Source organism: Eublepharis macularius, chromosome 5, assembly GCF_028583425.1.
Source record: "Eublepharis macularius isolate TG4126 chromosome 5, MPM_Emac_v1.0, whole genome shotgun sequence".
NCBI classification, from domain to species: Eukaryota; Metazoa; Chordata; class Lepidosauria; order Squamata; family Eublepharidae; genus Eublepharis; species Eublepharis macularius.
Genome location: NC_072794.1, coordinates 142,178,121 through 142,202,186, shown reverse-complemented (window position 1 = coordinate 142,202,186; position 24,066 = coordinate 142,178,121). Strand labels below are relative to the sequence as shown.

The 24,066-nt window shown below is 45.2% G+C and overlaps 1 protein-coding gene across 3 annotated transcripts in view; it reads right to left on the bottom strand.

Annotated features, from left to right (window-relative positions):
* PLCG1 (phospholipase C gamma 1) overlaps positions 1-24,066 on the bottom strand; it is a 118,592-nt gene that overhangs the window by 58,821 nt on the left and 35,705 nt on the right. For all 3 annotated transcript variants that reach the window (XM_054980004.1, XM_054980005.1, XM_054980006.1), the window contains exons 2-4: positions 8,305-8,457; positions 4,447-4,540; positions 3,691-3,738 (exon numbers count right to left, since the gene is read on the bottom strand). In XM_054980004.1, the coding sequence (XP_054835979.1) occupies positions 3,691-3,738; positions 4,447-4,540; positions 8,305-8,457 (295 nt within the window). The remainder of the gene's footprint in view (positions 1-3,690; positions 3,739-4,446; positions 4,541-8,304; positions 8,458-24,066) is intronic.

Genomic DNA, 24,066 nt, shown 5'->3' with positions numbered 1-24,066 from the left:
CAAACATTTCAGAGACCTGACAAAAGACGGGGTGAAGACAAACATAAGATTTTTAGAATAACAGGGCTGCTCTAGAAATGTCTAAACTACACTCAATCCAAACACACCTTTCCTCTCAGGGTTCAGATGCACAGAAAAAAAGTTTAGCAAGTTTCCAGAAGACCATATTATAAACTGGTTGATGCCTGTGACATCTCCAAGAACTCCAACCCATACCCTACCCACTCCATTCAAATGCACAGAGTGGCACGGCACTTTCCAAAACAACCATTTCCTTTTTTTTTATTAATAAGGTGACAAATGAAAGGATAAACGTACATGAGGTTGTTTCAGTAGCAAATTTGGATTCCCCGAGAGACCTCCTGTACACAGTGTTAACATTACAGCTACCTTCACTCAAGGAATTGCTCCACTTAAGTGTGAGCTATGCAGCATGATTAGAGAACCAGTACGAGGGACTGGTCAGCACTTCCAGTCTCTACTAGGGAACAAACACGCAGTTACATGAGCTCCAGCAGAACAAGGGTGAGCATTCAACAACCTAGCCAACCAGGAAATGAACAAAAATGTACAGCGAGACTGAAAAATGGGTGTCACCCTTTCCAGAGCTGCCTGCACCTTATTAGGGAGGATGGAAAACTTGGCCTTTAGATCCAAATCCACACATTCCCCTTTTAAACTACTTGGCAACTGATTTGCCAAGGAAGATTTATTGTCAGAGTTTTCCACAAAAGGCCCATAACGAAGATAACAAGTCATCCAGATTTCAAGAGACCCTACTGTGGGAATCTGTCCAATTGTGCCTTTTGCACAAAAAGAAGGCTATTTATTCTTCTTAAAACAAGGGCTCCCTTTTAATCTCCCCAGCCAGTTGCATCTTTGTTCTTTCCCCTCTCACCCTGGGGACGGAGGAAACATGAACATACAGTAGAGTTTTCTTTAAGCAGGCTTAGGCACACGTACAAACTCAAGTGTAAATGAGAAAGGCTCATTTGTAGCACCAGGCTGGGTTATTGTATCTCTAGAGCGTGTTAGCATTTCTGTGCTTTGCAGGCATTATCATCTCAAATACTCTGTGCCGAGTATTCGGAAAGCAGGTGGTAACCATCTTTCGAAGCTCATCAACATGCACATTATGAAAGATGTGGGCTCCCTCTCTGACAGATGTTGCCCATTCTTTGTATGCATGCCACCTCAATGTTACAGGCTGCCTCCATCCCTGCTCATAATCAAGTAGCAGCCAACCCAAGGCCTCCCGCCAGGACCAAAAGTCGGGAGAGTGACCACACAAGGGAGAAAGGATGTAAGTGGCACCAATGCCAGGCTGCTCCTGGCACTAGAAACACAGCTAAAGGGAAACATTTCTTTTATTTGTTTGGGCAAAGGGGGGGGTCACTTCTGGCATCCGCAACATTCAGTACAAAGTAAGTCTCCTGTGACTTGCATGGCTGTATAGAATAAATTCGGCTCCGTTCAAACTTCATGCAAAACCCCAGTTGAGTTCATTAGGACACCTGTTAACTACGATGGTCATAGTCCATTAAACCAAAGACCTAAAACCATGGTTTGAAGTGAAGATGGTTTATTAATCACAGTTTTAACAATGGTTTTGCACGGTGGGACTATTCTGGCTTGTTCCCAGAACAGCTGGGAGCTGGAAACCCTATGAATGACTTCCAGCATTTGAGCCTGAGGAAAAGATGGCGTCATAAAGATGCCATTGTCATGAACTTCCCTAGCAGTCTTTCCCCTGCTGAGGAAGTCCTGGAACAGAACACTAAGTCATTACAGGAACTGCGCTCCACTACTCCTCATGAACTGAGGCACTGACTCAGCTTGTGGAAAGGAACCTAACGTGGGACCCAGCCTGGGGGTAACCAGGCAGTGCCCGGCAAATGGCAGGAAGGTTGCTGGGGGGAAAATTAAAAGGAAAAATAAGACCTCACCTACTTACAGGAAGTTCTGAGTGCTTATCTGGGCTACACAGACTAGCCACAGCAACTCAAAACCCTTCTGTCCCTTAACTGACACTTGTCATAGGTCTCCTTGAGCAATGAAACCAGCATTCGTTGAAGCAAGCCAGGAGCAAGTGATCCCCTGTGAGCCAAATCCTAGTTTCATGAACCAAAATTAAAATTACACCATCATTTCACATTATGTTTGAACCAAGAATCTGCTAGTGCTGCGCCTCTCATCAGTGTATCACTTTCAAGGCTTTCAAAACTCTTAGCTCAAAAACATTAACAGATTGTGCAGGCTGGCGTTCATTTTATTTATTAAAATATTTATGCTCTGCCTTCCCTCTTGGCTCAAACTGGTTACAGCTTGGGAGAACAGAGTCCAAAATTGCCCGCTCAACTACAAAGCTCACTAGGGAAACTTGGGGCCATTCACTGTCTCTCAGCTTAACTAGCCTCCCTTAGAGGAAGGATAAAATGGAGGAAGGGTCAACTGTGTACGTTGTCTGGAGCACCTTAAGAGGAAGAGCCAGATTAAAGTGTATCACGTAGACACTGAGAAACCATGCACCTAAGCAATACAGATCAACCTTCTCTGTTGGAACTGCCAAGGGAAGAGTCTTGCCTCCCTAAACAGTCACACCTTTCCCTAAACATTGCATACCCATAAACAGGGCTCTGAGATTGCCAATAAAAGGCAGAAAGGGAAGAAATCTCTGGAGGAGTACACACCTTACTCCTCTTCTTATAGGAACATACAACACTGGGGGCAGGGGAGATCCTATAGATTATCAAATCCATCCAGTGCTTAGTTGTCATGGCAACACAGGAGTTATTTATGGCTAGATCAACACACAAGTCAGATGGCATCTTTAGTAAGTTTTCTTGCCATTGGCTGTAAGGTCAGCATCCCCTTCCCCCATTCCCCCTTTATACAATGTAATGGTAATGGTTAAATCATTTCATCTTTCTAAGAGAAGAGCTTTTTTTAAAAAAATCAATACTGAAAGGTTAACATACTCTCTTAAGTTCATTAAAGGAAATCTATGTCAAAAAGGAAAAGAACCTAGAAGTAACAGGACAGGACACTAAGATGTAAGGGCAGGAGTAAAGGATTAGAGGCACTCTATACAGTGCTGTCATTAAAAATGAGAGCCTCTTCAAAGTACATTAGTCATTTTGAAGGGATGATATTACTACCTAATACATTTCCGTGCCCCTGCTGTAGAAGTCAACATTATCATTCATTTCTTCAGGTCCATTTTGAATGTAAGGAAACTAATAACACTGAATTAAACACTTGGAGCAACGTCTGTTCTATTTATTGTCACTGATGTTTTGACAAATTGAATAACACCTTTGAATAAGACTGCCTCATTTTACGTTTTCTGTTTTTGAGATAGATTACATACGCACAGACACATACGGAAACAGAGTTGAGAAGTATGTTGCAATTTTTTTTAAAAAAAAATGACAGCAGACTCTAAACCCATAGCCTTCCCCCAACCTTAATTTAACAAATCTGATCCGCTTGGTAACTCACATTAGTAAGCCAACTATACCAGCTTCAGTAGATCTACTTGTCCGAGTAATATATATTCAACTTTTGTGCAACATCAAGCAACAGTTCTCAACACAGTGCTATGGGTCACTTTAAAAAAATTACCTCCAGTACTTTGTTTTCATCTAAAAGTGGTTCTGAAATAACAAAAAGAAGTGCCACACTATTTACCTGTCCTCTCTGTTGCGATCAACCGAGTTGAACTGCTTTCGGAGCCATCTGAAAAAGAAACATGTTTAGAAATTTAAATCTATTATCCACTGCACTTTCCATGTGCAGGTGACACATGTTTGACCAAAAAGAACGAGGTACACAGATCTCAACTTCTCAAGTACATTCTGTTCTCTCCACAAAATCGAACGAAGAAAAATAAAGAAATAGAGGCTGTGCCTGTGGAGTGGCTGTAGTGTCCGAATAGGATCTGGGAGACCCAGGTTTCAATCCCCGCTTTACCACAGAATTTTCTGGGTGACCTTTGGTCAGTCACACCCTTAGCCTAAACTTCACCACAAAGCTGTTGTGGACATAAAATGGGTGAGAAAAGAATACCCTGAGTGCCTTCAAGGTAGGATAAGATAAAAAATGAACTAGATAGGTGTGTTCTCTTTCCCGTTTTGCATCTCTAAGGCAATGTACAAGTGTTAAACCTGAAAGACTAATCAAATCAAGCATATTCAAAAACCAGGGCAAAGTTCTAAAATGTCCAGATCTTCCACTCTTGGAAGAACAATACTACAGCAAATGAAGTAAATTGTGTATGAATGTCCATCATTTATTTTTCACACACATTGTGGACTTCTGTCGCATGCACAGGATCAGATATATTAAAAAAGAGGAAAAAGATGCATGCCAAGCAGGAGATTAAATGAAAGCCCCACTACACCCACCTGCCTGCACTTGCTTTCCTGATGCCAATTTTTGTTTTACCTTTCAATCTGCAGTGGGGTAGCAGCCTTTAAGGTATCCGCCACAAGCCAATTCAACCCTTTGATCCACATGTTGACTTCATCTTCGGAAGTGGCTGTGAAAATAAAGAACCAAGTGGACATATAAAGATATGAGGCAGGCACTGACCCCATTTCCATGTAGGAAGTCCCCACGCAGCTGGCTTGTAATTGGAGGAAGCTAATCCTATTGGGTTTATAAATTATAACAGAGCATTCCGAGAAGAACCATTAAAGGAAAACAACATCCCTGGGCACTGATGACCGATACACTTCTCCCTTAAACAAAGAAGGCTTACTTTTCATCATCCATGACAGGCTTGTCCATAGCTGTCTAGTTGTGTTACGTGAGAACTGCCTACAGATGATCAGGCAGGAAAGCATGTACAGATTGTAAGAAATCGATATATTTGCTCCCCTTCAGCCAGCAGAGCGCATGACACCAGGGGACTTAATTTTCGTATGTCAGAGCAACCAGTCAGTGTTTGGAAAGGATAACCATTTTGAGGGGGTTTGTTTAAACAGCTTTTTATAGACCAATTCGCTCAACCAAACTGGATCGCTGGAAATGTGCCACTGCATGGGCGTGCACCAAGCTCTTTTCCTCACGGGGCTTTTTTGTCAGTTCTCTCCAGCGTTCTGCACACGCAGACAAAAATACCCTGATTCATTCTCCAAACGGCTTCCGAGGCTTTTTTGCATTCTGCACAGAGAAAGGCTGCATCTGCTGCAGAACTGATCTTTCCCCAGCTTTTCTCCCTGTGCACATAATGCTGATGTTTTCTTTTCAGCCAAGTCAAACTGTTGCTTGTTTGAAGAGCAGAATTGTTTTCTTCAGTGTGGCCTGGCCCTGCCTTCTGCCCTCCCCGTTATCCTCCTGCATCCTGATTAGTCAAACAGCAACCAATAGAGCTTTAAAAATAAAAATAAAAACAACAACATTGCAGTGTTATTTTTAAAAGACCCTTGCCACTGATGGGGGGAAATTACTGAAAAACAGTTAACAGAACTCTGCAGAGAGGCCTGAATCCTTAATATTTTAGTTTCCTTCCACAACACATCAGCCAGTCAACCGACAGAAATGTTGTCACTGTTTGTTATACGCTGCGTGTAGCAGTAAGAAGGAAATCATTTTCTGACCAACACAAAGTACGTAGGATACCCTTTTGTACAGGGGTCTCTGTGCTTCCAGAACCTTTCAATCCATTCTTTTTTTGCCTTTTTATTTTTTAAAAAAGAAAAGGTTGGGTTGGTGCTTGAAAGGGGGGGGGGAATACCCTTGCAAGTTTCCTCAGCCAATCCACTGACAAAGCATTTGTGTCCTCAGCAGATCAACTGACAAAACCTGCATGTCCTCTTTCCCCAGAAAACCCGGTGTAAGTGTGCAGATGAAAAACACCTTTAGGTGTTCTATTCAGTGAAATGGTTGTGGGATTGTTCTCCAACATTGACACTACCTATTTATTTAGAAAATGTATAAGCCATGTCTTCAGAGACTTGCTCAGGTTAGGTTACAAAATAAAATGTAATAGAATTGTAAGAATAGCACAGCCAATTTTTGGTAGATTGAAGATGGCACAATAAACATGGGGCAAGAAAAAAAGTTCCACAATTCCTGATCACTTATTTATATTCTGAATGTTCTTGATCCTCGTTTTCTATCAGTAGATTCTCAAGCTGGTGAACAATTACAAAAACCAATACTTATCCAAAATGTTAAATTATAGGAGAAAAACAGCAATAAATGAAGAGCTAGTCAGCTCACTATAAAAAAATGTAAGATCCATTTGAAGGATAAACCAATACAAGAAAACCATTATATAACTATTAAAAGAATAAGAGTTTAAAAGCTTTTGGGGTTGAATTACTGGATTTATTACTTGGAAAACTGTCAGGTTCTTCATATAAAGCCCTTCATGACTGCCTTTCCAGGTATGAACCTGCGCACTAGCTTAGATCTTCTCAGCAGTCCTTCTTATTCTTTTCCTTCCACCACAACTGGTATAAATATCTTCTGCAAAGAGTCAAGCATTTTCCAAGATCAGGCAATTCTGGAATAGCCTACCAGAATGTGTATGAAAGGCTCCCTGCCGGCTGACATTCAAAAGAGCAAGCAGAACAACTTTATTTCAGAGCGCTTTCACTAACTGGGGTTTAGTCCATTTTTTCATGTTTTTGGTTTTATATTGATGAAAAAGTTGAAGTTTTGCAAATGTTGGAAGGGGGCTGAATTTGCTTTAACTGTTGTGATTTTTTAAAAAAAGAATGGTTTAATATGCAGAACTACATTCAGCAGAAATTGGAAAGGCAGCATCTACATTTTTAAAACGTATAAAAACCAATCATGAACTTCCTGTTTATATTGGTACAATAACATAATTAACATTATTCACAGCAATACAGAATACAATGACAAGCAGGCCCACAGAGAGTAGAAAAGACTGCATTTCTCCAAAGTTGTCACAGCTTCCGAAGCACAAGGTTCGGTATAGTTTAGAGAGAAGCGTTAGTTAATTAGATTAATATTAATGAACATATATAAAGTTCGTATTAAAATGTCTGTGCATAGATATAAGGTGATGCCAAAGTTGAAAAAGACTGCATTTAAAAGTGATTCAGTGAGTGTGTGTGTGGGGGGGGGGTGAATTATGTTACATCTAAGAATAGGACTGACAAGTTTTAATTTTTTAAATTACCGATTAAAAGCTTTAGTCGATTAATCAATATTAATTTGTGGGAGGGACATGGAAAAGCACATGAGGGAAACAAAAAGCAAACAACATTGCTGATGGCTTCTCCTCCTGGCAAAGTGGTACCTAATGTTTGATAAACTTCAGGTTATCAGACTTCCTTCAAGTGGGCACCTATACTGACTTGTGAATATGCTAATTCATTTAAATATTATTAATTAAAGGTAGATAAATTGAGCAATTTTAACAATAAAAGTTTTAGAAGAAATGAATGTTGGGGGGGGGAGCCATTAGTTGGTGGGAAGCTCTATTTAATATAAATGTAACACATCCACAAGTATACTCCAAAGAAAACCCCCATTAACTTGAGATAAACAACATGATGATCCTTATTAATTCTGGTACTCGATATACATGGGATGTGATGAGCCCCTCCATGCAAAACAAGTGTTCATCATCATCAACACCAGCAGGGCTGGCCATAGATTGGGTTCACATAGCAAGCAGTGAAAAAAACTCTATAACCAGCTTGGGGAGGGGGGTCAGTGCAGATGGCCTTAGCAGAGGCTCACTGGCATGAACCTATGGGAGGGTCTTTGGGGCCAATGCCCCAACTGTGGAACTTTCTCAGGAGCTGAGAATGACTGGTTCTCAAAAGGCCATCTAGATCATTCTCTAGATCTTCCCAGACGACCTGTGAAATGGATCAATGAGTTAAATAGCAAGGCAATGGAGAATATATTAATCGCTAGCATTGCTGAAATTTCTTTGATGTACATTGTTTCTGAAGCTGTTTTATTGATTTTTTTTATTTTATTCTATTTTGTAGGAAAATATTTTCTACAGCCTTGGAGAATTTTCATTTGAAAGGCAGTTTACAAGCGAAATATATAAATGTTCAGAAACTTCAGGGTCCCAACAGCCGCTTTCATTTCTGCAGCTGTTACAGGCACCTGCCGAGAACCCACTTCCATCTTTTCAGTGCTGGTGCTGACCTCACTCACTCACTTTCTTCTCCTGCTGCCAGAAAAAGCCAAGCACGACTGGAAGGTGAATGAGCCCAGAGAGTTGCAAGGGAAATCCAAGTATGGGGATATGCCATCTGAATCTATACACTTAATGAGAATAGGGAGAAAGAAAAGCAACCCCACCTTGCAGGCTGAGTGTTTTCAGCCTGAATTCCATGCCATAAAGGATGACAAAGCAGTGAGACTGGTCCGGTCGAAAAGAAGGATCCTCCTGATATCGGTCAAAATCTCGGGAGTTTCTTCCCAGACGAATCTCTTGGATTTCACGAATATCAACTGTAGGAAAGGGATGGGGGACGGAAGAGAGGAGTCATAGAAACACAGAGCTGAAAAGTATACCAAGGGTCATCTAGTCCAACCCTCTGCATAATGCAGGAAATTCACTACTCCCCTTCACCTCCCCCGGGGACTCCTGCTCTGTGCCCAGAGGAAGACAAAAAAACCCCTCCAGGATCCCTGGGCTAATCTGGCCTGGAGGAAAATTCTTTCCTGACCCCAAAGTGGTGAGCAGCATTACCCAGAGCATATAAGAAAGGGCCATGAGATCCTAGCACAGGCTAATCCCTTCATGCCCTCCCAGTCTGTGTACATTCATATTGAGTCAACTGGAATGAGACTAGGACAGACAGAAAATAGGATCCCTTGCAAAGGAGGCATGCTCAGCTTCCAGAAACCCGGGTAGACACAGTCATCAAGGTACTCAGCTCCACAGAACTAAAGGTACAGAACTCCATGTTGGAACCATATAGTCTAATGTGGCCTGCTGCTCAGCTGCTGTAGGGGTCGTTTTGACAGAATTCCAAACAATTCTAAATTGCCAGTGGGTCTACCTGAGACCACTAGAGGTCGCTGTGGCACATCTCAAATTGACAGCCAAGGACATGTTCACACAAACAAAAGAGAAACACAGTAAGCACTTCGAGAGTTCCTCAGTAGCAAATGAACAAAGACAAATAAGAATAATTGTATTTCAGTAAAGATGCAAGTAAGTTGACTTAGACTTTGGGTTCCTTGTTACATGGATGTCAATAACTTCATCCAGGAGTACAACTCATTTGTCACTGGGGCTAAATTTACAGAAATAGCACTAGAATGGTAATCCAAGTAAGGATAACAATAGACTCGTGAAATATGTTCTGCTATGATTCATCCAGACACGGTTACCCTTGCTTTCCATGTTACACTAGATTTAAGTTACACACACACAGCCATCCCACCTCTAGCATCACTCCCCCAGTAGCTTTTTTGCTAAATTGTACGGTTACTACTACTGTCCAAAGGCTCACCTTACAGCAAGCCAAATGCTCATGTTTATAATTGGTCTGCTAACCACAGGGCCAAATATAAGGCATCCCATCCACCTAACTGCAGCAATAATAAGACCTGAAACTCAAACATGATCACAACTTAAAGTAACCAAGCTCCTCATGTGCTAAGGAGCAGAGTCCCCTCCACAGATTACCTCAAAGTTTTTGCTCACATTTTGACACCAACCTTTTGCAACAGAACAGGAGCGACTTCTGCTATTGAGTCTTGGTCAGGTCAGGTCTTGGTAAAAAAAAAAACCCTTACATTTGTAACTTGTGTCACAGCTTGAGGCAGCTTTTGTACCTACTATGCACTTTTTGAGCTCAGAATTACGTTCAAGGTGGTAACCATAGTGACTGAAGGCTGCCTCCATGACAGAGGCAGCAGACCTCTGAACACCATGCTGGTTTTTGCACCTGCACAGTCGGCGGCTTATTATCGTGTTGGCACATGCACAGAATTGATTGCAAGATCAGGATTGCTCCCCTTCCTTTCCTAGTAACAAACACTGGGTTATAACAGGCATGACACGCCAGGAATGCTGCAATAAAACAAGCCCAGAGACACATCTTTCATTAATCAAACAGTAAAACAAGATTTCAGCGGATGTAGGGAAGGAGGGAAACTACAATCCCTATGAAGCAGTGCAAGAACACGCGCACACCAAATTTTCTGAGTTACAGACAGTTCACCAGTCATTAAAGAACACTGAGAGACTCTGACATAAAAGATATGAGGAGACACCTCTCTAATAAATCACATAATTGTGAAGTTAATTTGGGGGAGGGGGTTAATTTACATGATGAACAGTAGACTGGGAGACAGCAGTAGCTGAGGAGTGGGAACCAGAGGCAGCAAATCAGTACGTAATCACAAATGTACAGTCATCTTTCCACCACCACCACCGCCCTACAATAAGCATGTTCAAACACAGGTGAACTATATGACAAGCATTCAACCGTGATGGTTGCTGTTTGTGAGCAGGCAACTGTCTGAACCAGAGGGTAACTCAATATCCCTGATAGTCTGTGTTGAATGTTCTTAGGCCCAGCTAGTAGAAATGCATGCTTAAAAAATAAAGGGGAAAAAAGCAAGAAAGAAAGAGGAACAGAAAGGTTCTGAAAGACTCCAGAGACAGCCCTGCTCCGCCATGGATCAAGCCAACCACCTTCCTTCTCACAACAGTGTTGCAGCCCCTAGTCTGACACAGGTATGGGTTATGGAAGAGAAACAGGCCTTATTTCATATTTGCAAATCTTACAATTTTTTTCAGTATAGTCCTTATTATTGAATCTTTTGAAAGATGCAGGTTTCAGTAGTTGGACGGATGCCCAGAATAAATATCTCAACAACTTGTTTTGAACAAGTACAAAGTTTATTTCATTTATTCCATGAGAAAGGTTTCCTATAGCTTGGAGAGAAACTCGTAACCTGCCATTGGAAGTAACAAACCAGAAGATGTTGGTATGGTCATGTGGGTTTCATGTAACTGGGCCTGTATTAGATAGCTACACCCAAAAGATACTTAAAATCTCAGACTTCGATTACGTGAGACTATGTAATCTTTCTGAAAGTGCTCTGGTGAGATTCTTAAAATTGTATTTTATCTTTTTGATTGAAGATAGAATAAGGGATGATGACGTGTATGCTTATCTGCTTCTGATATCTTTGACATATGTAACTTTTTTGTATCTTTTTGAACCTTATATATTTGATTATTTCAAGACTGATAAGACTGATTTTAAATAAAATTTTAAAAGATAACATTGAGTGATTATTGCCTGTGATATATGGCTCTCACTTGATACCGTGAAATAAATAAATGTCTGCTTTTTCTTCAGTAGAAAGGCTGTCAACCTATAAGAAAGAGGCTGAGGAAGAAAACAGCCCTTTCCATACAGCCCTGTGGTTTAGTGGTTACAGCAATGGTATGAAACAGACTCATTTTTAGTTTCCATGTATTTGTTTTAATAGGAACGTTCTCCCCATTGGAGAGATTTCACATTGCAACAGCAGATTCTATTTCCCCTCAACATTTCCAGAATCCTGGTCTCTCCCCACCACATACAGCCTGACCATAAGATGGAAGACTTTGTCAGAGGCGGGGGAGTGGGGGAGTTGCCATGCTCTGTGTGACAGAAATCTACTTACATGTCATAGGTTCAAAAGGCATGTTTCCACATTCTACTGTATAAAAGGCAAGCCGTATTGGCAACAGCTCACTTTTTATCCCCACACAGGTGCACTTGCAGGCCCCCCTCCACGGAGATAAAAAAGTGAGTTGTCAGCAACATGGCTTGCCTTCCCACTGCCAGGGTGGCCTCCTCGGGGCCTCAGGAGGCCCGACACAGTGGTGGGAAGGCCTGGCACAGCAGCGCAACCCTTTGGAGGCCTGGGAGGGCCCAGTGCAATGGCGGAAAGGCCCGGTGCAGCAGGAGAAACTCTCGCGGAAACCCCTAGACCGGACGAAGTCCCGCCTTCCGGGGATACTCCAGTTGAAGTGCCTGGAGAAACTCCAACGGAACCCCCTAGACCGGACGGAGGTCCGCCTTCCGGAGATACTCCAGTTGAGGTGCCTAGAGAACGGGAAGAAGGGCCAACCCGTCCGACAACGTCGCCGGTGATACCCCCTCCAGCTTCCCCAATAACGATCCGGCCGGATCAGTTAGAAGAACCTCCAGCTCCTCCAAGGGAGGGATCGCCACATCAACCGCCAGTAATTATTCCCATTCAGCAAATTCCAGGGGACGGTCTACCAGTGCCACGGGAACAGCCTCTAATTCCCAGATCAACGACGTCGGGAGGGGCAAGCCCGCGCGGCCCAGCACCCATCAGGCCTTCGCCGCTGCGGCCCCTCCCGCTTCGACCGCAACTAATACCTCTACAGCAACCGGTACGTTTGCCTCCAGATTTCCCAATATTACCACCTCCCAATCAACCAGTGGGGCCTATACCACTACGACCCCGCCGACCCGCCCCGCAGCGGCCGATCATGGCCCAACCTATTCGGCCACCTCCAACTCAACCGCTACGACCTGCGCCTCCGGTGTTGCCACCGCCAGCCCGGCCGCGGTTGCCGCCTCCAGTCCAGCCGTTACTACCGCTGCCAACCCAACCGAGGCCCCCGCCGCCAGCTCAGCCGGTGCTACCGCCACCGACCCAACCAAGGCCACTGCAGCCAGCCCAGCCAGTGCCGCCGCCGCCAACACAGCCAGTACCGCTGCCACAACCATGGCCCCAACAACCTCTTCCCGTGCCGCAAGTGCCCTTGATGGTTCCGATGGACTTTTACCCGGCACCAGCCCCGAGACAAGACCTTCCCATGGGCTGGGTGAAACTGGAAGCTACTTTTGACGGGGATCCCTCCAAACTGGGATTTTTCCTAGTGCAGGTAGTACAGTTCTTCAACCGGTGGGGACATCTCTTTGGCAGCGAGGCCAGCCAAATTGAACATCTCGGTTCTCGTTTACAAGGCAAAGCAGCAGACTGGTATGTAGGATTATACTGTGGGGGCATCGTGACATCGTTGCAAAACCTCCCGTCGGAGGCTGTCCGGGACGTAAAATTTGTTCCCGGCTAGCCAATCCCCCTGTGGGGATTGCTTCAGTTTGTTCTTAGGTGCACTACCCCCCTCCTTTTCCACCTCAGCTTTAAGTTTCGATTTCCACTCTGGAATGTGCGGGAGGGGCTGGCTTGCTCGGCTGCGTGTAGTCACCACGCCTCCCAATTGCGTAGGTGAGAAGACTGTGTCTATAGTCTCCTCCCGTTTGCTTTTGTGTTGGGGCATGCGCGATAGGGCGTCCGCGAGAAAGTTGGTTTTGCCTGGGAGGTAATTCAGAATAAAATTGAATTTGGAAAAGAATTCTGCCCATCGTAATTGTTTGGCATTTAGTCTGCGAGGGCTTCGAAGAGCCTCCAAATTTTTATGGTCTGTCCAAACCTCGAAGGGGTGCCTCGCCCCCTCTAGCCAATGTCGCCAGTTAGTGAGGGCTGCTTTTACAGCAAAGGCTTCCTTCTCCCACACATTCCAATTTCTTTCAGCAACCGAAAATTTCCTTGAAAGGAATGCACAAGGCTGCAGCTTTCCATCCTCCCCCCTTTGCAATAATACCGCTCCAATGGCCGTATCGCTGGCGTCAACCTGCACTATGAAAGGGCAGTTTTCGTTGGGGTGGCATAGGACGGGTTCTGTTACAAACTGCCCTTTCAGGCATTCAAAGGCTGCTTGGCACTCGGGTGTCCATTGTATTTTGGAGGAGGGTTTCTTTGCCTTGTCCCCTTTATCTTTGGTCTTTAATAGTTCTGTTAAGGGGAGCGTGATTTGAGCGAAATTTGCAATGAAGTCTCTATAAAAGTTGGCAAAACCCAGGAAGGACTGCAGTTCTTTACGGGTAGTGGGAGTTTGCCACTCTTGGATCGCTTGTATTTTAGATGGATCCATCTTTAAACCCTCTGGGGATATACAATAACCAAGGTAAGTGAGTTCAGTTTTATGGAATTCACATTTGGATAACTTGATGGGTAATTTGTTCTCCATTAGAGTAGCTAGAACTTTCTGAACTAGTTGAATGTGGTCCTCCTCGGTGTCGGAGTAAATTAATACATCATCAAGATACACCACAACTCCTTTATAGAGGAATTCGTGTAGTACTTCATTTATCATTGACATGAAGACGGACGGGGCTCCCGTCAAGCCAAAAGGCATAACTAAGTATTCAAACTGTCCGAGGGGTGTATTGAACGCTGTCTTCCACTCATCTCCTGCCTTTATACGAACGTGGAAGTAAGCATCTTTTAAATCTAATTTCGTAAAGATCTTACCTTGGGCCACGACGTTGAGCAGGTCTCGGATGAGCGGGATGGGATAGGCGTTGTTGGTTGATACAGCATTAAGTCCCCTAAAGTCTGTGCACAGCCGGAGTCCCCCATCTTTTTTCTTCACGAAGAGGACCGGGGCCGCATGGGGACTATTGGCTGGGCGGATGAACCCTCGTTGGAGATTGGTGTCGATAAATTTCCGGAGCTCTTCTCGTTCATGGAGATTCATAGGATAAAGTCGGCCTTTGGGTAGTGAGGCTCCGGGTAAGATCTCTACTGCGCAGTCGGTTCTTCTGTGCGGGGGTAGAGTATCAGCTTCTTCTTCGGAGAAAGCATTTAAAAAGGGCCAATAATATTTGGGTATTTGATTTATGTCTTCCTGGGTAAGAAGAGCCTTTTCAGTGTGGGTGGGATCACTACCCCAATTTTGGTTCCATCGATGGGTTTTACAGTTGGCGTGGGTAAAGGTGATGCATCCTTCTGCCCAATTTATGTGGGGGTTGTGATCACATAGCCACTTGCTGCCTAGAATTAACGGGTATTTGGCTGTGGAGCTGATAACGAAAGATCTTTTCTCCCAGTGTTGGCCCTTCTCCCCGTTCTCTAGGCACCTCAACTGGAGTATCTCCGGAAGGCGGACCTCCGTCCGGTCTAGGGGGTTCCGTTGGAGTTTCTCCAGGCACTTCAACTGGAGTATCCCCGGAAGGCGGGACTTCGTCCGGTCTAGGGGTTTCCGCGGGAGTTTCTCCCGGTTCTCCAGGACAGGTTTTCTCCTCTCCTTCCAATATGGGAGGTTCGATAGGGCCCTCGCCCGGGGGCCAGGATCCCTCTTCACCCTCAGCAGGGTAACTTGAGTGCGGCGGCTGCCCCGGGACGAAATCACTCAGATGGGGAATAACGCTTTGTAGTGTAGCTATTTGTACAGCCATCTCTTCAGGTGATGGTCTCTCACCTGCCACCATCACCGAGAGCAGATGTATGGCATGAGCTAGGCTTTCCTCCATGTCGATCAATCTAGCTTCCAGCTGTTGGATTCGACCTGGACCCGGTTGTCCCATCGTAGAACCTCCGGTGGCTGCGGTTACAGGGGAAAACGGCCCCCAGGGTGGGGGGTCTCCCTGATCGTCTTGCGATCTCGCTGCTAGAATTCCTTTGGCTAGGCCCGTCACTGCCGAAATGCCGGAATCTACAGCAAGGGTGCGATTTTGCATCTGCACCCAACTTGATTCAGGAACCTCCGGTGGCTCCTTCCACTGGGCAAGTTCCGAATAATCCCAACTTAGGACGCCGCGGCGGGACGTGTCCCATTCCGTGTGCTCGGTCGTCCTATTCCAAAACAGCCACGGTTGGCTGCTGTCAAATTCAGGGACTGTCTCTAGGCTCCGGCGCCCGTCCATGTATAATTGTTGGTGCACCCCACTGGCCCTGCGCTCCCTCGTTTCTCGGGGTCTGGGTCCCCACTCCGAAGGTGTGAGTAACGAGAACAAGGGGAGGGCGGTGGCCGTCGGCCTTTCCCCTCCACTGCCGAGATCGATGAGAGGCGGGGTAGTAGTCGAAGCTCCGTTCCCTGTTGGCACAGGTTCCTGAGGATCTTGGGGTTGCACTGGTTGATCGTCGGGAGGCGCATACGGATCAAACAAAGGATCCCTGTCCGGGACTGCCTTGGATTCCGCTGGGCCCGACTCAGGCATGATTGGTAACAAAATGTCAGGCTGTGGCTAAATAATGCTCTTCTTACAGATTCCCCTTTAGAAGCAAACAAGAGTCCATTGTTTGAATAAGGAAACTTTACTGCAGAAAAAGTCCATTATAGTCCACGGTCCTGAATCGAGGACTCAGGATGGTACACGATCATTGTTACCAATGAAGGGCAAAGCATGAGGTACAAAGTAACAGTTCCCAGCTGCACCAGCCTCCCCCCATAGTTCTCAAAACAGCATCTTTCAGTCTTGGGAAGTTGCTCCCTCTCAAGGCCAATCCTTGGTGGAACGGTGTTAGACACAACAATCTCATCCGGTGAGAAGTCTGCTTGGGAACTGGTGCACCTGTGGGGAAAGCACTTAAACACTAGAAGCATTAGAAAATGGAGTCAGTACAGTTTATATATACACTGGACCTGACAGTGGGAAGGCCTGGTGTGGCAGCGCAGCCCTCCAGAGGCCCCAGAAGGTCCAGTGTGGCAGGCTAGCCCTCTAGACGCCTGGAAAAGCCCAGAGTGGTGGCCCAACCCTCTGGAGACCCAGGAGGGCCAAGTGTGGTGGTGGGAAGGCCTGGTGCAATAGCCCAGCCCTCTGGAGAGCCGGGCACCATGGCAGGGAAGCCCTGCACAGTGGCCAGCCCTCCAGAGGCCCGGGAAGGCCTGCAGCGGTGGCACAACCCTCCAGAGGCAGTTTTCTGGAGCCCGTTGTTTACACAACTGGTTTGGTTGCTAGTGAAGTATAGTACTAATTAGAAAATGTTTGCCATTTCATATTTTATTCAGTTGCCTTTTTACAACAATTTATGTTGGGATTTGGTGTTAAAAGGCAAGTATATTTGCTTCTTAAAACTGGCTCAAACTTAGAAGAAAAATGCCAAAGAGGAATGCAAAAGGGATATTAAGACCAACTGAGAAAATACCTTTTGGTGACGAAGATGATAGTGTGGATTGAAAGGTATGTGGTTGGGAGATGAAGAGACAATTTTTCTTCAGTCGTCCCAACAACAATTAGATTCAGTATTTTTTTTTTAATATAATGAAGAGGACAACCTGCTTCCTGGAAAAATGACTCTGAAAAACCTCAGTGGAATCAATTAATGGCATCTGTGAATCATATTCTTCTAGACACATAACTCTTTCTGAGTAGCACAGAGATCCCTTTGCAGAGATGTGGTATAATATAAGCAGGGTTCTGCCATTACATCAAGATGAAAGGAGCAGCAAGGAAGATAATCAGAAATGGAGTAAGACATTGTGCCTTACATGAACAAACACAACACTGTGAGGTGCCTTTAAGAACTTTCCATTGAGGCAGTTTGAAAACAGCTTCTAGTTTATCTGGCACCCCTTTTCAATAAAGCCCATCATTCTAACCTATTCGGTGTTGCATCAAAACAAGAATTCTGCATCCACTCACACTCAAATTTTTGCCTTTAAACGGAAGCTCCTATATATATCACATAGTAGGAATGATTCTGAGTTCTTAGGTCCTATTTGTGAAGCTGTGGAACCCCAGGGAATCCAAACAGACAAGTGAATTGTCCAACTGTCCTTAAGAATTGGCCCAAAGCATAGAGCATGCTCCTGCCATCCACATGATAACATCACTGCCTGAAGTGACATCATCATGGCAGAGCATGGAGGCATGTTCTCCCATCTGCCTGGGCTGCCTGCTGGTGGTGTAGGCCTACCATCCCACCCCCCCACCCCTACTTGGGTCAGGGGATCCCGTCTCCACCTGTGACCCCCCAGCCATGCTCCTAGCCAGAGGGGGGGGACACATGGGGTTGGGGAGAAATACGTATATGTGCTACCTCTCTGCAGAGGATTTCCAGTGCACGCTGACTGAAAACCATCCTTTTGGAGGCAGTTTTTACTTTCAGCACACATGCACGTGCTATGACTCCTTCCTTCGTACCGTCAGAAAATGAGCAGGACAGAGGAAAGAAACCATCCTGCTCATTTTCCGCGATTCCTCTGTGGAGGGGGAGTGCTGGAGGACATAGTCGTCCTCCACCCTCCAGCCCCTCCGCTTGGGCCCCTGGGACCCCGGCAACCCTAAGGTGGAGGGTGATCGCTGGGCAGCTTGCCTCCTCCTGCTGATTGCCAGCAACAACAGGCAGAGGGCAAACTGCTGGGAGTTTGCCTGCTACTGGTGATCACCTAGAAATCTTAGGACAACCCCAAGTGGCAATCAATCCCAAAAGTTCTGCCTCTCCTCCAGGGCTCTGAACCGACCCTTGCAATTTTAGCCTCAGACAAATACAAACAACTGTCAACCAATCAGAGCCATGGAACTCCACTGGATTGGAAGGAGTGAGCAGGCCTCAGTTTAAAACCAGGAGGAAAAACTTCTCTCCTCAGAAAGGGGCTTGAAGACTCTGGTTAAGAGTAGCAGATTAGTCAAAGTTGTTACCGGGGTTTTTTTTTTTTTTTTTGGTAGGGTAGGTAGGCTTAAGGGAACAAGCTTATTTTTAGGTGATAAATAAGCACCCTGGTAAAAGCCAGAAGCATTGCATCTACCTGGCAGTTTCTGAGAGCCAGGAACTGCAAGGGGAAAGGGGGAAAACTATACCTTTGAGGGAACTTGCATTCTGGCAACCAGGTCCAGTAAACCCCCTAGCCTGACATAAACTTTCTGAGGAAAGGAATCAAGAATTTCTCCTCAGTGTTCATAGACTTCAGTTGGGCCCAGCTGCAAAGGACTCAGTCTCGTGGAAGAAAGATTGTAACTGATGGGTTGCATTGGAGAGTCACTTCACTCTGAAACATTCCACAGTAACACTTACTCTGTTGAATACTTTGTTGTTTACTGTTAATTAAAATGTGTTGTTTTACCTTCACCTATATTTTACCTGTCCAGTCAAATATATAGAAGAAGGGGACATAAAATTAACCTCATAAATACAACCAACACTGTTATAACAGCATCTGAGTAAGAGATCTGTGGAGGCGCATAATTTACATACTACCAACACTTCTTCATAAATTCGTATTACCCAATCCTATGAACGTCAGTTAGGGTTTCAAGTCCCCCAGTGGGAGAGGGGTATCTCCTGCTCCCAGCATCCACCCCCCCCCCACTCACCAGGCTGGTGGGGGGAAAGGTGGGAGAACGGGCCTCCCAGGGCACGGTCCCAGCGCGTGCTAAGATGTCACTCCCAGGACATCACACAGGGCCTAGGAGAGTTCCCTTGCTTTGTGCCAGACTGATTTGGACCCCAAATAGGCCAATTCTTAAAGAAAGCACGGAAACAATTCTGGAGCCTAAACGATGATGTCACTCCCAGAAGTGACATCATCACACTCGGAGTGCACATGCACTCTATGTGCACACAACAACGTTCAGGTGAGTGCCAGGTCCCCCCTCCTGCTGAGAGAGTAAGGGGATCTGGCAACCCTAATGTGAGTGCCCTGGGAGGCCCGTTCTCCCACCTTTCCCCCCACCAGCTGGGGGGTGGGGGTGGATGCTGGGACCAGGAGATACCCTGCTCCCACTGGGGGACTCGTAACGCTAACTGACATTCATAGGATTGGGTGACACGAATTTATGAAGAAGTGTTATGAAGAAGTGAACCGGAAAAAAATGAACCATGTGGTTCATCTAATTTCATGAACCAAACTTTCACAAACCTGCCCCTGGTTTGCGAACCAGTTCGTTGGGTTCATGAAAATGTCACATCAGAAAATGTCACAACAGCAAAAAAATAAATCCTAATCAGAAGCATAGAAAGCTGCCATACACAACTATAAGAGCCTGCCCGGAGACCGCTGCCCTCCAGTACAGCTTTGGATGGGAAATTCCAGAGGAATTTAGGAAGTTGCAAATTCAACATTAAGCAGCTTCCTGGGCGAAATCACATTAGTGTGTATACACTGCAACCTTCTACAGCCGTGAAAGAAACTGGGCAAGCTTCAGCAACTTTATGGAGCCAAACGGAGGTCCTGGTTAAGACGCCTAAGACTACCTTCCTGAGAATTTTGCCAGTGTCTTGGAACCTCCATATGGGATCAATGGTATGTGTGGTATGTGGTTTAATCACCTTTCTTTCCTTCTGAAGTATATCAGCAGAAAGAGGAATGTCTGAGAAAAAGGGAAAAGACCATGATCTATGTATTAGTCAAAAAAAACCCAAGAACTCCTTTCATTGCTTAAACACATAAGGTTGTATATAATCAGCTTTTTATCACTGGAAAGGGGAAGAGGGGTCCCCACTGACTACCCAAAAGGCTATGCTGAGGATCACTGGATCTGTATAAATGAAAATCATTTGTGCCTGGGACTGTCGTAAAGAGCAGAATTGTGTGAGACTGAGTGAAAAAACTGGCTGGATCTGACCCATAGATTACACATCTTTCCTTGCATCCCACAAATTTCCTCATTCACAGTCTTAAAAGTTTGCTCTTCTCCATCTTGAAAATATTCAAACTCAGACGAAGTAAACTATAGAGCAAAAACAGCCAGGTGCTTAGGATTGCCAGGTAACAACCCAAGGCAATGAGACAGCAGTTACTATTCCTACGCACTCCCCTATCCCTTTTCTCCAAGACCCTTCTCCATGTACAGAAGAGGCAAGAAGGACCAAGTGAGGAACTCTAGATCTCAAAATGCACCACCACCATTCTGTACCACAAAAAAAGCCACATTGCCAAGAAAATTCAACTGTGCTAAAAATGCAAGGATGTCTCCCACCAGGCTACTCATATGCTTTTCAGTGATAGTTCAAACAGCTTCATCATAGAACATGCACCACTCAGTGGGTTTGTAATGTTCTCATGACACCATGAAACACTCTAAAAGGCAGCAGTACAGAAATTGTTCATGTTTTCTTGTTCTCTTTGCCTAGCATATATGGCAACACTACCATGTTTATTAAATAATAGTACCTTTAACCCACCTTTTTCCATTCCGTTGTGGACTCAAAGCAGTTTACAATATTATAATCCACTCTGGTACCCCCTGAAGCATTTTCTGGTGTCTACTATGTGTAGCAAGAAAACGGGTGAAGGCACTGCTTGAAAGTGCCACCTTCTTCCAAATCCCCCCATCCACTCTTGGCCCTGATGTGGGCCACACATCCTTTCCTTTGCTCAAGGTTCTTAACTTCACTCCCCTACCAGCAACTCCAGGGGATGAAGAGAAGCACTTCTTTATATGGAGAGCCCAGGTAGCAGTCAACGAGACACTGAGAGAGGCAAGGTAGAGACAGGGTGTAAAATGCAGGGAGATTTTCTGTGACTAATTTGTGCCAGTTACAGTCAACTTCTACCTTGTATCTGCACAACGAAACCATACAGGTGCAACTGCAAATCATACAACTGGAAACCATACAGATGGAATCCTAACTCACTTAAGTGGAAAAGTTCACAAAAGTGGACTTCCTCCACTTTCACCAAATAACCCTTTGCATCACCATCAAGCCTCTTCTGAGGGATGAGGGACTGTTCTGAACAACAGGCCATGTGAGGAGGTGGGGGGGGGGAGGTTTGTAGTAAGTTGAAGAAACTGGGAGAAACTGGAGAGCTACTGCCTGTCAGAGTAAACAATGCTGATCTGAACAGACCATTAGTCTGAGTCAATATAAAGCTGCTTCGTGGGTGTAGTAGATGTGTGTCTGGAGTCCATCCAATGCAGTATTCAGGTACTATATACTGGCCTGTGAGCTGGATGCAGGCTGGCTGTCAGAGGTTATATCTGCCGGGGTTATCTGCACCGAGTCCAGTGCTTTTGGGAAGCATTTTTTCCTGCTTCACACTGTAGTACATTCATGCACCTCAGGGCAGCCGGGGGGGGGGGGATGTTTCCACAGCCTCACTTTGATTTTTCACAAACCCATTTTTTACCAAAGTTTGGGAGAAGATCTCAGTAAAACCTGGATGGATGCTGTGTGAATGGAAAAATAAGGGTTTTCTGGCCCAGGTGTAGGGCTACCAGTCCCCTTTATCTTTAGATGGGGGGACTAGATGCTGATATATAGGCAGGGGACCCCAATTCAGCCTCCTCATCTGCATGCTCTGTAGGCTCCAATACTATGGGGTCTCAGCAGGGCAAAAATTAGCCTCAAACATAGCTGAGACCCTGTAGCATCTGTTTTTCAACTGGAAGTGTGTCACCTGGGCCTCCAGAGTACCTGCATGTCATTTTGTTGCCATTTTGCTACATTCTCTGATGGCTCCTGGCCTATCTCCCCCCTCCTTTCTCCCCTGCTGAACAGGTGAGCAGGCTGGGGGAGGTGAATGGTGGGAACAGGGGATTTGCAACTTTCATTACAGAAAAGAAGGAAGTCTCTAGCACTTTCTCTTGCTGAGATATATGGGGAAAAGCACATCTTCGCACAGGAAGGGGCTAGAGACTTTAAAAAGAATGGAGGCTGGATGTTCAGAGAACCTGCTACACCAATTAACAACAGTTTATCAATATTATGATATTAGTGGTGATTTTTTTTTTAAACTTGCAAATTCCCTGTTGGCCCAGGAGAGATATGGCTGCTGCTGGGGGTTTGGGGCACGGAAACTACAGGAAACCTGCCATGCAGAAGCCCTCTTGCTGCTGCACTTTATCTGCAGCCACACCAGCAATGGGGAAACCACAAAATCTCATCCCCATGTGGAAGCTGCCAGAGTCTCAGAGCTGAAAACAGTGCAAGATCTTTGAATAAATATGATTGTCTCTGGCTTGCTGTAAAGCTACTTCACGTTGAGTACCCAATAAAGGCAAGTTTAAAGGGTGCCGTTTTCTCACAAAGAAAGCAGTATTGCTTCATTGTCTGTTCTTGTGGATCCTCTTTTGATGGCTCACTTTCAGCTTTCTCTCCAAAGTTCTCTCACAGAAATGGACTCAGTCTTTTCTTACTTCCCTCTACAAGGAAGTCTCATTCTGAGAATTTCATGCATGAAGGCTAGAAACAGGTTGGTGACCGGGGGAGTCCAGACAGCCTGGACTTGGGAGAGGTAACTGCGCTTTCTGACTAGACAGTGTGTTCTGAAACACGGTGTTCTGGTGCAGGTGGCGATTGTGTTAGGCGGAATCTCCAAGGACACAAACGACGCTTGTAACACATGCCTTCCAACATAAACTCGAACTGGAGTGGAGTGAGGCCAGCTTTCAGGAAGTAGCAGACTTTAGTGCAGAGAAGAAACTGTCATATTTTCTACAGCAAGCCACAGATAATGGCAGCTGTGCCTGGCTAATATTGACACGGCTGACTTGGTCTGAAAGATGACCTCTCTACCTCCTGCATTCCTCTTGATTAAGAGCAACCAGCACAGGCTTCATTCAGTCGCATCAAAATACCATTATCTGTGCCTCCTTGGAAGTTAAGTGCAATTGAATGGGTTCTTCTGTCCCCCTCCCCCACCTCACAGCCGGAACCTCATTTATTTACCTGGGGTTATGTCTGTAGTAATTATTTTATGGAGCATCTGTGCCTAAGCCTATCATAAATAATGTGGGCAGTCTATATCCTTCCAGCATATCCTGTCTTCTGACTGTTGCTCCACTTCTGGATTTCTTTGTGTGCATTTGTAAAAGTACCTTTTTACAGATTATCATTTATTTATTATTCCTTCTAATAGAAAACATGATGATTCTCTGCTTATCACTAAGGCAGTGAAATGGGGGGGGGTCACCCGCAGATAAGGTAGGGATGTTTGCAAAGGCCAGGAGCTCCATAGGTATGCAGAAAGTAGGTAGGCATTTTAAAATGCATTTAAAAACAAAAAGACAACCTCCCCAAGGGCTAGATCAGGACTGAGTTTGTTCAGTGGCTTCTAGGAGGGATTAAATATTGGCAGTTGAAAGGGAAGGAGTGGAAACTGATATGATCAAGTCCCCTTATCGTGTCCTGGATAGGGAATAATAATAATATTCGATTTATATACTGCCCTTCAGGGCAACTTAACACCTACTCAGAGCGGTTTACAAAGTATGCCATTATTATCCCCACAACAAAACACCCTGTAAGGTGGGTGGGGATGAGAGAGCTCCAGAGAACTGGGACTAGCCCAAGGTCACCCAGCTGGCTTCAAGTGGAGGAGTGGGGGAAAAAACCCGGCTCTCC